Source organism: Lagopus muta, chromosome 1 (genome assembly GCF_023343835.1).
Source record: "Lagopus muta isolate bLagMut1 chromosome 1, bLagMut1 primary, whole genome shotgun sequence".
Taxonomy (NCBI): Eukaryota; Metazoa; Chordata; class Aves; order Galliformes; family Phasianidae; genus Lagopus; species Lagopus muta.
The window spans coordinates 168,271,195-168,284,164 of record NC_064433.1 but is presented as its reverse complement, the minus strand read 5'-3'; the positions used below and the strand labels follow the sequence as shown (position 1 = coordinate 168,284,164).

The window sequence follows — 12,970 nt, the reverse complement described above, 5'->3', positions numbered from 1 at the left end:
TATACAGAGTAATTTATCAGACATCATTGTTCATCAGTTTCTTGAACTTCTACTCTGTTAATACTCTATTATATTGCATTCTGATAACACTTACAGAAGTTGCTTGTGTGGAAAGTGATATTTGAGCATTTTTGTAACGTGTTTGACGTAGAAGGAAGACACTTGAATGACTTGATAATTCTATATGGACTACTAACAAATAGACATAGCCAGTAACTGAAAAGGCATGCCTGGATCCAAGACATCAAGTAGGTTATCTTTATAAAACTTCTACTGTGTTTTTTAACCTTCTAAGTTATGAAGTAGAATAGCAACTTCGTGTTAACTGTAATTTGGTGAGCAAGTGTAAACTAAAGAGAAGACAAGCTTTCTACAGTATGTAGCAGCACTCTTAACAGCAGAATACTGTGTTTTATTTTTGAAAGATAAAACTGGTCAAATAGTCATGTAAATCCTTCCTTGAGGATGAGCAACTTCAATATTGAATGACAAAGCTGTAAAATCTGGTACTGACATTGTGGAGTGAGGGTACATAAAGGTGATCAGTGGGTACTCAGCACTGGTGAGGCTACATCTCGAGTACTGTGTTCAGTTTTGGGCCCCTCACTACAAGAAAGACATTGAGGCCCTGGAACGTGTCCAGAGAAGGGCAACGAAACTGGTGAGGGGTCTGGAGCACAAGTCTTATGAGGAGTAGCTGAGGGAGCTGGGATTGTTCAGTCTGGAGAAGAGGAGGCTCAGGGGAGGCATCACTGCACTCTACAGCTGCCTGAAGGAGGGTTGTAATGAGGAGGGACTTGGCCTCTTCTCCTGGGCAACAAACAAGACCTGAGGAAATGGCCACAGGAGGTTTAGGTTAAACATAAGAAAGAACTTTTTCTCTCAGAGTGGTCAGGCACTGCAATGGCTGCCCAGGGAGGTGGTGGAGTCGCCGTCCCTGGCAGTGTTCAAGAGGCATCTGGATGAGGAGCTGTGAGATTTGGTTTGGTGCTTGTGGTAGCAGTGGTGATGGGAGGGTGGTTGGACTGGATGATCTTGTAGGTCCTTTCCAACCTTGTTATTCTATGATTCTAAAGCAAATGCGCTCGAGGTTGAAAATTGCACGTGTTCAGCCTTTACAAGAGAAGCCTAAGTGCGGGGGACTGTCTTACTACTGCCTGTGTGAAGCCAGTAGGAAAGATGAAGGTAACTTTTTCTTTCAGGTGGACATTTGCGTTCTTACCAATGAAATTGGCTTTATTACTGTTGTAACATTGTCATTTGCCCTACTATAAGCTGTCAAACTCTATTTCAGAGCCTGAATTCTTGGCTAAATTCTTCAGTTGTCCTTTCCCTCTGGAATTTAACACTTTGTCTCAGACTAAAGACAAATGGTGCAGTCTATGCAACTCTCATCAGTACCAACACCAATTGAAAGGACTTAAGAATCTCAGTCCTTCAAACACTGACTTCTAATGAACCAGTGCTGAGGTACTGAAAAGTGCCTGCATCATTTCTACGTTCAGTGAGGCATGTTGAGCAGATTCTTCCTTTGATTCACTTTTATTCAGTTATAACTTAAGGAACTGAGGGACTCATACTGTTTGAATACCATCATTAATTATAAATCTGATGCTATAAAATCTTGGAAGTGGCATTCACTTCTGTCATGGTCCCTCAGATTTGGTCTTTGCCTTTTCCTGATATTTCCCTTAGAAGATGTTCAATTGCTTGAAAGGATTTCTTATTCCTCTTTACATTACAAAATGTTATAATTTAATGGCTAGTCAATCCGATATCATACTTCTCAAGTTTTGCAGCTTCTAGGATATCTCTCTGCATCTTCCTTCTACATGTACTTCATTTTAGTATGAAGCATTGAACTCCCATTTGCAAGCATGAAACTGGCTTATTGACCCACTGATGTACTGATGCATGATTATGCAAACAGACAGCATCAGTCGTGTTATTTGTCCTCTATATATTGCCATTCTTATGATTTCTTCCTGCTACAGGAGACTCTTATGGGAGGAATTGGTAATTTGGGACTCTTCATCCCAAAGCCATTGGCATTGCTACATCAAGCCCTTCCAGGATTTGATTTAAATCCTGGCTGTAATAACTGTGACGAGTGGCAAGATCCTCCTTACTTTCAGCAGTAATCAAGAACTGTAAATACTCAACAGTATTTTTAAAAGTAGCTTTTCCAACTCAAATCTGGGTTTCTAATCAAATTGTGCAACAAGTAGGTGATGTATCCCTTTCTCTGTGTGTTCCCATGCTTTCTCATCCAAGTTATTTCTCTTAGCAGTTGGTGGGTTTTCAGTATTTGGTGCCAAGGCCCAGAACACATGAGATGAGAATACTGTGCAACTATTAGCTGGGTGTGCACTTCCTTGTAGTTAACATAGTTAGCATTAGAACAGCAAAATCAGTCATGTCATTGAGATGGTGTCTCTGTGATCTGAAATTATGTCCTATAGAAGTGGTTTTCTGTTTTAACTGCAAATGATAATACAGAAAATAATAGGAAACCGATGCTGGCATTTCCTAAGGATCTGAAGTAGATATTCTGAAGGACTCTTATCAGCTGGGCTTGAATCTTGGCTGTTCATCCTACTGTCCTCTAGTGGTGGAATACTGAGTATGCTTGGAATGTTGTAGATCTACTTGTCATGGGTACGACAAAAACCTTCAGGAAAAAGAGTTTGTGTATACTCTTACAAGTAAGTCTTGAGATAAAAGCAGATGTTTCCCATTACTAAGTTACAAGGTTATGAGGGCACTTGTGTGTTATTCAACACAGACAACCTTGAAGACCATTGTTGGTAAATAACTTATTTTTCACTTGTTCGTTCTATCTTTCTCTCAACAACCGAAATGAAAGATAAAGTAGGAAAAGATGTGAAATGTGCAGGGAAAGAAAATGCAAGCTGCAGGTTTCCAGCCCACTTTATTTTCTGTTAGGTATGCAGTTGTTGTGGTGCTACGGTAAATACTTGTTAGTTTTGAAGGATTTTGTTTGTTTGTTTCAAAACAACAGCAACAAAACCTATGAACAGTGCTGAGTGTGAAAAGACAGAGCTTAACATTTGTGGAGTATGAAGCCTGGTTTGAATCTACAACTTCTCCAATAACATGGATGTTAAATTTAACAAAATTAGACTGTAGGGAAGAGAGTGAGGACATATGATGTAATACTGCTGGCTTTGCATGTGGTCTTAGATTTTAAAAACATTTCTGGTAGTAATTTGTGCATGTTGCAGTGGTCTGCTGCTGTGACCTGCTTTGTTTTTTTGGGTTTGCTCACTTATAACCAGCTGAGCTGAAAGAAGGTTTTGTAGTCTGAGATGCACTGAACTCAGAATAGCATTGGGGCAGGGTCAGACAGGAACCTTGTAATGTGTGCTGCCTGGAGAGATATAGTGCTGTTATGAAGGTATGTTTTGCCAAGGAAATGTGCTCTCCAGAACCACTAAATCTTACTCATCTGTTGGCTGAGATCTGTGTTGGAAAGTTTATTGACTCCTAAATAATAGTCCCAATAGATGACTTTGTAGTGCTTACAATTGAATATTACAGTTGGGATTGGAGGCTATTTATGAAGAACTTGGCTATTCTTTTAGCTGTAAGTTTCCTTTCTTGAGCAGGTTTTGGGTTCTGTTTGCATAAAAAGGGGGAAGGCATGTATGAATCAGTAATAAGCCACATACATAGCTGAGTACCCCTTGAGCAGCTTCCCATCAGACATTTGGGGAAAATGGTGCTCTTCAACATGCTGTCTGCTTGTAACAGCAAAAACAGATTCAGGAGGAATTATGAGGTGCTCTGAGAAGGCAATATTCTGATTCCTGCTGACATGTTGAATGGCTTTATCTCATTTCTACCTGGCTTTGAGGTTGCATAAAGTAATTATTCTTCGAAGATGGAGGCATGTATTTTTCCTAATATGACATGCTTGCAAATAAATAAGCAGAAATAGTTTGTTTCTGATTTGGTAATTAAGATCTGTGCTTTCAGTTTAAACTTTAAAACAACAAACAAAAAACCGAAACATTTTCCAACAACCTTTTGCAAACTCCTTAACCAGTCACTGTGAACTAAAATGTATCTTTGGTGGACTTGCATCAAACTTTGAAACTTGATGCTGAAGTAGAGATAAGATGCAGGTTTGGAATTTTTTGAATGCTGTGTTAGAAGGAAAACATTTGAGTTTTATCCTAGCAGCTGTTCTTGGGTTTCTGCTTTTGGGTTTAACCCTTTCACATGGTGAGGTAATGGAACTGTTAGTACTACTTGGCCATTGTTCTGGCGATTTTTTTCCTACCCTTGTGGCTACATTGCTTTAATAAAACAAAGATTTTGCTTGTACTGATGGTGGCAACATCTGCCGGGGGTTTGTCTCATTTTTCTGAAAGCTGTAATTACTTGTTATAAGCCTAGTTTATCTGTACAGGTTTTCTAGAGTTGATTATTTTTTAAAACTTTAAAATGTTTTGCTCCACTAATTTGTGCATAAGGTAACTGTATGCAAAAAGTGATGTCTTCTGAATGCCTTTTAAAGCATGGGTTTGTTTTATTGTTTCAGTTAACTCTAGTTATAATTGTACAGGAATTTGAGATGTTCTGATGATCTTTGCTTGTTAATTAATATTTTTGCTGTATTATTAGTGAACTGTGTTTAAAGTTGGAAACTCTTGAGTTGCTACTATTTCTATTGGTACCTAAAGCAAAATGAATGATCCCCATCTATTCTGTGTCCCTGGGTGGTATCTTTTAATATTAGTAACTAAAAATAATTTAGTTCTTTCCAGATAGAGGCAATACAATGGCACAGCAGACAGTTCTTCCTTGTGTAGATAGCTGTAGCTATTGTTATTGATTATGTATAAGTAAGAACACTTCAGATTTCGGTATGGGTTTCAACCTGTTGTTTACTTAGAGCACTGAGAAAGTAAGAGTATGACTGAGGGATGTGCCCAACTTAGCTAAAGTCACTCCTTTCTGATGCTATAACATAACCACCACATTGATTTGCTTGAAGTTATTTGGATCAGATTGTCATGGTAGCTGGATTGTTTTCGGCAGCTATACCCAAGTTATGCTTCTTCTCTAGTAGGCTTAAGTTAAAAATACCTTTTCACTTGGCTGTGCCTTTTAACTTGAAGAATCCACCAGAAGATAGCTGACAGTAGGCTTATTCTGCAGAGAATTAGTTCTTACAGATAAAATTCCAAAGAAGATATTCTGTTGATTCTTAAGCTTATATTCAGAAGGTGGTGGTTCCCACTCAGTTTGTGGTTCTCAATTTTTTGCCTCATCTTGTCCTTAAATGTCTTTGAAGTGCTGATTACATTAAGTTTTGCTTGTACAGTAGCAAAAGAGAATCATAAATAGCTGTGGAAAGGTTATAGCTGTGTTTATAAGTGGTTATAGATTTGCTATCACTATGTAACTTGATTTATTTTTGAAGTAGCTACTCAGATTTAAATTCCTTTTCAGCTCCACTTACCTCTCAATTCCCCTCTGCCTGGGAGCGAGTTGACTAAGGAACCCTTTCGATGGGATCAGAGGTTGTTTGCTTTAGTACTTCGTTTGCCTGGTGTTTCATCACCAGAATCAGAGCAGATGGCAGGGGTACCAGTGGATGACTCTGCAATCACACCGATGTGTGAAGTCACAGGAGGTAGGTGCCCTGGCTTCCTTTGACAAGTCCGTGACTTAGAAAATGAATTGAACGTGGCTTTGTTAATCAGGTATGTGGGGTGAACTCTTACTTGCTGAAAACTCAGGGCTTGATTACAATAAATCTAATGACCCTGATTTAATGCTTCAGATGTAACTTGTCTTGGAAGAATTTGAATCTAATTCCTTTAGCATTTTATTGGAAAAACTTTTTAAAAATTCTCTTCAGTATCATAATTAGAAATTATAGCAGTTGAGTCTGTAGTATATTCTGTCATACTTTAATCAAAGCAAGCCAAAAGTATGGGGAATGTTTAAGATATATTTTTTAAGAGAACGCACAATGCAATGCAGGATTTCTACAGTGTAAAATGTAGAGGAATTCTGCAAAATTGTTGCTTTTCTTGCCTTTATAACTCTTACCTGTTAGAAATTATATTCAAATTTGGGCATTAGCTTTTTAATTCCTATGTAAAATGCTTTGATTGCATGCTGAAATGTGGTGATACTTATGATCCATTGCAGAAGATTTGGTAGAAAGCAAGCAGAAGGATTTTAAACACTCCAAAAGAATCTGATTCAATTACTTCCTGGCTAACGTAGGCTTGTGCTAAGTAGTGCTTTGACTGAAATGTTTCAACAGTTATGTTGATGTCTGTCACAAGGGGGAGCCCATTTTCCATGGATTCAACCAGGAATTTGAGTTAATGTCATTAAGGAGCTAGAACCCAATCATTTCAGAGAAGATGCAGGTAGCACTATTACTGCTTTACTAGGCTGCCTTGGTCCTTAGAGTGTTTGGCATATACTTTAAATCAGTAATCTATACCTATTTTGTTAAGTATAACAAAACAGTGGCTTTGAACAATGTAAGTTAAAGTAAGAGCAGAACACTGAGCAACTTCAACATTGGCTATTCTGTTCCAGGTCGATCATACTGTGTATGCTCTCCAAGAATGCTGAATCAGTGTCTTGAATCACTGGTGCAAAAAGTGCAAAGTGGAGTGGTAATAAATTTTGAAAAAGCTGGACCAGACCCCTCGCCGATTGATGGTACTTGATGTCTTTTACACTTTGATATCAGATGACAGTGATGATGTCAGTATAGTTTAGTGAAGTTAATATAAGAATTGCAAAACCAAAGGAAAATTTGAAATTTAGAATAGCAGGTATAACTCTGCTGTCCTTAAATTCTCATTCTAAATGTAGCCTAAGTCCATTTTGGGATGTTCCTGGGAGGCTTTTGTGGGATTTTCTAATCTTCCTTTGCTGCATTACATTAGCCCAATAGTCTTAACTGTGTGTATCAAGTACTGTCTTTAAGCATGGAGATATGAAGGTTAACTGGGAATAATAATAGGATGAGAAAGGCAATCTAATGGTTATAAAGAGCTCCAGATAATTCAACTGTGGTTCTGTAAATATCCAATGCTCACTTGTTTTTTCATCATTACTACTTTTTTGCACGTGTTTTTTGAAAATAATATTAACTGAAGGAGTATCATCCCTGGGAACGTAGTTCTTGAACTCTTCACAGAAGCTGATAAATGCTCTTTGAGTTTTAATATTATTTTGATTTATAAAGCATTTTTCCTTTGTAGATGGACAGGTGGATATAACTAGGCCCTTTGGACCCCAGCCTTGGCACAGCTGTCATAAACTCATTTATGTTAGACCAAACCCTAAAACTGGGGTTCCTATAGGTCACTGGCCTGTTCCTGAATCTTTTTGGCCAGATCAGAATTCACCAACGCTGGTAAGTACTGAAGTTAGATAAAATAGAAGGAGGAGTACTCCTGAATTTCCTATCTAATTATTTTTAAGTCTTGAGAAATGTGCTTTATTGGAGCCATTGTAAAAGCTCTATGAACTAAGGAATGTCACATGAAAATCCATATTGCTGTTATGTTAGATAATTTGCTCATGAACAAGTAACATGGTATTCACTTTGAAGCATTAAGAAAGTGACTGTAGCAGATAGGTCAACCTAGTAAGTCAACCTAGTCTATGCACACTGTTTGTCAAAACTCTTAAAGTACCAAGCCAGAAATCAGATGGCACTTGGTCTGATAATGGACTACTAAATTTTATTACCTAACATGATGTTAATAGAAAGAAGGTTGTGTGATCTTACCAGTTTTGCATCCTTGAGATAGTTCTGTTTGCACTGTAGCTGATGGATGCAATTTCATCTACTGTTTGCTGTAACTATATTTTTAGCTTATCCCAAGTAGAGAAACTTGCCTTTTTTTAAAGTGCTATCTACAGAATTAGTTTTCCTTGTTCTTGTTTCCATAAATAATATATGCCAGTGCCTTTTGTATGGTATGAAGACTAATCTTTAGTATAAAATATTTATTTCTACTTATCTTTGAAAATCATTAAAGTGGAACTTGTGTGGAATTGTATAATTCTTCCCTGTCTTTCATGATGATTTTTGTTGATTTTTGATCCAAAAGTAGTTTGATTAGCTCACTGAGCTGCTCATGAAAATTATATTATGTTTGCAAAATTTACTGTGAAATACAGGTTGTTGTAGAATGATGCAAGTATGAAATTCTAGTCAAGTTTGTAGATGTGGTGTTGCTGGGATCTGTCCCCATTCCATGAACAAAAAAGCAAACCAATATCATAAATCTTGTAGTTGTTTAAAAAGCAAAAAGCCACTGCATTGGATATTGAAAAAACTGCTGTCAGAAAAAACTGCTCTGCCCTGTGTACTTCTTGTAATCACTATCAATAATGATATATCTGCTTCCTTTCACTGTGAAAAATTTCTATGATTTGTCTGCTACTGTGGATCTTGATTGACATTGCTAAAATAGATCTTGCCAAGTGAAGAACTGTCATTCCAAATCACTGAAAACTTGAAGCTAAATTGCAAGAAGATGTGAAAAAATACTTTGCTCTCGTAGTGTGTGTACCTCTCTCATAACTGCACAAAACATTGGATTACTGCACATGCAGCTAAATTCCTGTAGACATCAATTGAAATTCCCAACTGAACCTTCCCTATGCAATGTGAGGGAGCTACATTTGCTTATAGTGTTTCAAGACTTGTATTTCCTGACTTTTATGACTATATAGTGCTAGAACTTAACATCCTGTTTACTTAAGAATTTGTAGTCACATTTTTCTTTGCCCCCTGATACACTGTGGAGTTATCTGAAATAGGCTACCTCAACACTGTTTCATATAATGTAGATGGTACAATCAAGGCATTCTTAAATGTATGCGAAAGTCTGCTAATGATTCTGTTGGTACATCAACATGTAAATGGCTGCTCTCACTGCTTTGAGGTAAAAAATAGTTTTGCTGTCCAGTCAAAACTTCTGGGACTACTCAAGTCTTAGCATTCAACTTCTTTTGCAGCCTTTTTATTCTTAGTATAACTGCTTCATGGCTTGGTCAGAAACTCCGCCACAACTATTTATTGGAGGCATCTTCTTTCAAGAGAATTGCAGTTCCTTCAATTGAGTGGGCCTCCTGTTTTGTGTGCACTTGGACAGTACAGCCTCCTCAGAGTGGAGATACTCAAGGCAAGACCAGCTCTGTGGACAGATAACATTTGGCTGGCTCATCCTAAAAGGAAGAGACTAAAGTTTATAAACTTGTAGGAAAAATTACTTTCAAGGTGAGGTGTTAGGAAGGTCCAAGAAACTCTGTATTTCCGTAGCTCATCTTACGTATTTATTAGTTGACTTCTTGTAAAGGGACTAAATGGAAGGAGGCTTCCCAGGTGAGATCTTCCTCAGATTCTAGTTGCCTTGGAGGAGGTTAAGGGTAAGTATAAAAGCTTTAGCTCCCCTCCTGAAAGTCCTTCAAAGTAAGGCATGTGGTTCCAAATTTCATGACATAAAAATTTGCTGCCTCTGTTCAGCAAAAGAAACTACAAGTGTTAGCAACTTATATCTGAAACTTGAGATTGAAAGGCTTTTTCCCTGTAATTAATAAAAAGATTACAATTAAATTGCCTCAATTCCAGTTAAAATGTGAGTTGCTGTAAACTCTTCTCATATGAATCACTGTAATTCAGTTTGAAATTGTTAAATATAAAATTTGCCCAAAAGGAGACGTGCTGTTAAACAGAGAAAATCAACAAATATGAAAGTACAAAGCTTAGTTCTGCAGGGTCAAAGTAGGCATGCCCCAAAGTAGTGTTGAAGCCCATACAGGGATTTACTTCCATTTGTACAGTTTCTGTGTATATGTATGAAATTTTACTGTTGTAAACTTAGTAGGTAAAATGATTAATATTTAGAAAATTAATTTCCAAGATGTTTCACGACAGTGCCAATGTCAAATGATGTGCTTAGGACTTATAAGTATGAATCCTGTATTCAGTAGGCTCCTTAAATGTTTGTTTTTAAATAATCTGTTTTGGCTGTCACAGTACAAAGAAGCTTTAGTCATTGTATGCAGACTCATTAACAGTGGAATGCTTATGTTTAGCCACCTCGCACTTCTCATCCTGTGGTGAAATTCTCCTGCACTGACTGTGAACCGATGGTCATTGACAAACTGCCTTTTGACAAATATGAGTTAGAGCCTTCACCACTGACCCAGTTTATCCTGGAAAGAAAATCCCCTCAGACCTGCTGGCAGGCAAGTAGAATACACACTTAAATGAAGTCTCTATAAAGCTATTTGTCATGTAATTTACTCTGGAATCAAATTAGGATGTAATTAGGATGTAAAACTTTAAATTTACAAAATACATCAAAATGTGCTTAACTTGTAATGTGTTTTATTGCAGGTGTATGTGAGCAATAGTGCAAAATACAGTGAACTCGGTCATCCTTTTGGTTACTTGAAAGCTAGTACAGCCCTGAATTGTGTGAATTTATTTGTGATGCCTTATAATTATCCAGTTCTTCTTCCACTGCTAGGTAAGTACCAGACTATAAAATCTTCAGTAGTAAGCAACTGAAAAATTGATCTGATCTAAAGAGTTTTATCCAGCTGCTGACAGTATTAGTCATACCTACAGAAAGCTAGAATGCTAAGCAATTTCATCCATGATAATATTTATTTCACTTGTAAACAATTGTTGTGATGTCCCTGACTTGTGCCGAAAGTGCAAGAATAATTTATGTAATCATTCTTTTGGAAATGTAGTCTCACTTCTTTTATATCGGTAGCTATTATTCTCAATCTATCATCTCATTTATTAAATTGATCAGGTTCCATCTTTTGGCTGCAACTTTAATCTTTTATGTATTGATCTTTTGTGCATATTTGGTTTAGTTGTATATATGTTAAAATAATATAGTTAAGCATTAAGGAATTAGTATTTTCTTAGCATTTCTCCTACTAGGGAAAAAAAACCAAAACAGACGTCTTTCATTGTGTCTCTGTTTTTCATAACCATCAGATGACTTGTTTAAAGTACACAAGGCAAAGCCAACATTAAAATGGCTGCAGTCATTTGAAAGCTATTTGAAGACAATGCCTCCTTATTATCTTGGGGTAAGATGACTTGGTTTTCAAGTTTCTATTTTATTAAACAGCTATAGTTACCTTTCCAGTATGGGTGCTTTTTTTTTTTTTTTAACCTATTTCAAGTAGAATATATATTTTTAAGAGAATAACTGGACTTCTATGTACAGTGATACCCTTTTCACTGTAGTCCTGTGAGAAGACTTGAAATTTGAGTATAGCAATAAAATTCAACAACTGTAACTAATAAATGATTTCTGTTCATGACTGATTCAGCGTGAATGGAATGATACTTATAAAGAACAACAAAAAAAACCTGCCCTGAAAAATCTGTCTTTTGTCTTTAAGGACTTCATGTCCTATCTGGGGCAGTTACTTAAAGTATGTATATAACACTTGTAAAGTTAAACATGACTTTGCAATATATTCCATGTTTCAGCCTTTGAAGAAAGCTGTGAGAATGATGGGAGCACCAAACCTTATAGCTGACAATGTGGAATATGGACTTAGTTACAGTGTCATTTCATATCTCAAAAAGTTGAGTCAGCAGGTAATGTTGAAGCACAAGAGCAGTAAAAACTTGTAATATCAGGATAATATCTTAAAATACTCAAGTTCAAGAGTTTTCAAGGAAAAAGAGCAGGAAGATCAAGTTAATGCCTTCCCATAAGCAATTAATAAAGAAGTATTTTGGTTCTGTGATTTGAAAGAAAACATTTAAGATAAATTTAGAGTGGGCTGTATAGATAGATATGGAGGTACATGTTAAGATCTCCTGTATTTAAGGAACATTTTTATGTGTACAGTCAGTAGCATATTTTTGTCCAAAAGAAAACATGTTATCTTACTCCAGCATCTTTTCAGAAAATAGGGATTTGTACTTAGATGCATCTGAATCAGAATGTGGCTTTTGAAATGGAAAGAGTTCAGTAAATGAAAACTGAACTGACATAATCTCAAATAAGTATACATACAAAAGTTGCAAGTGACCTTTTGTAAAATTATGAAGTTGTTGATGCTATTCAGAATAGTGCATGTATCTCTGCCTAGTCCCCTGCCCCAGCTAAGGCATTTCTGCCCTGCTACCTTTGCTTTTTTGTTGAGCTGTGCATGTTAAGCTTTCTTGTTCAACATAATGGAAGAATGCAAAAGGCTTGAAACTTTAATAGTAGCACAAGTACTTCTCACATAGCTAACAAGTTCTTACAGATCAGCTTTTATTAAAACGAAAAAAAAGTGGATATAAGCTATTATTTGACAGGGGAGCAAACTTGAATTCTAGAGCATCTTCTAGCAAATCATGGTCACATTGCTCAGTGTTCTACTAAATGAACTAATCTCTCAATCTAGCCTTTGTGGACTCTTAAGATGCTATGACATACGCTGCAAATTGTACACAAAGCTTTTCTCACTTCTGAAAGATTCTATCAGTACAGGCACAGTATTCTTAAGTACAAATTCAGATTTTGAGTAGTCTGCAAATTTATATAAAGCTGCAAAACAAACACTGGCAAATTGTCTTGGCAAATTCTAGCTCTTTGTTCAACTGTATTCTGCCCCAAAGTTGGCATTTATGAACATGTTTAATTTTGGTACAAATCTAACAATGCTGGGGGTGAGGTCTGTCTGGTCAAATAGGATTGGGTATTTTCATGTATTTCCTATTTTTTTGTTTAATGTTATGACTGTATTGAGCTTTTAGAAAGCTGATACCATTGTATGGCTGATCACAACTATAGTTGTGAGAGAATCAGTCTTGAAAGCTAGCATTTAGCTCTTGCAGCAGAAAACAGTTTGAGTACAGATAGACTTGCAGAGAATTGCCAGTCAAATTATGACTTATGAAAATAAAAGCATTGCATGCATA

General features: G+C 36.7%; 1 protein-coding gene across 2 annotated transcripts in view; it reads left to right on the top strand.

Moving 5' to 3' along the window:
• Window positions 1-12,970, top strand: part of INTS6 (integrator complex subunit 6) — a 42,154-nt gene that overhangs the window by 20,168 nt on the left and 9,016 nt on the right. For both annotated transcript variants that reach the window (XM_048941332.1, XM_048941323.1), the window contains exons 5-11: window positions 5,482-5,665; window positions 6,592-6,717; window positions 7,266-7,420; window positions 10,117-10,269; window positions 10,421-10,553; window positions 11,039-11,133; window positions 11,543-11,653. In XM_048941332.1, coding sequence (XP_048797289.1) covers window positions 5,482-5,665; window positions 6,592-6,717; window positions 7,266-7,420; window positions 10,117-10,269; window positions 10,421-10,553; window positions 11,039-11,133; window positions 11,543-11,653 — 957 coding nt within the window. The remainder of the gene's footprint in view (window positions 1-5,481; window positions 5,666-6,591; window positions 6,718-7,265; window positions 7,421-10,116; window positions 10,270-10,420; window positions 10,554-11,038; window positions 11,134-11,542; window positions 11,654-12,970) is intronic.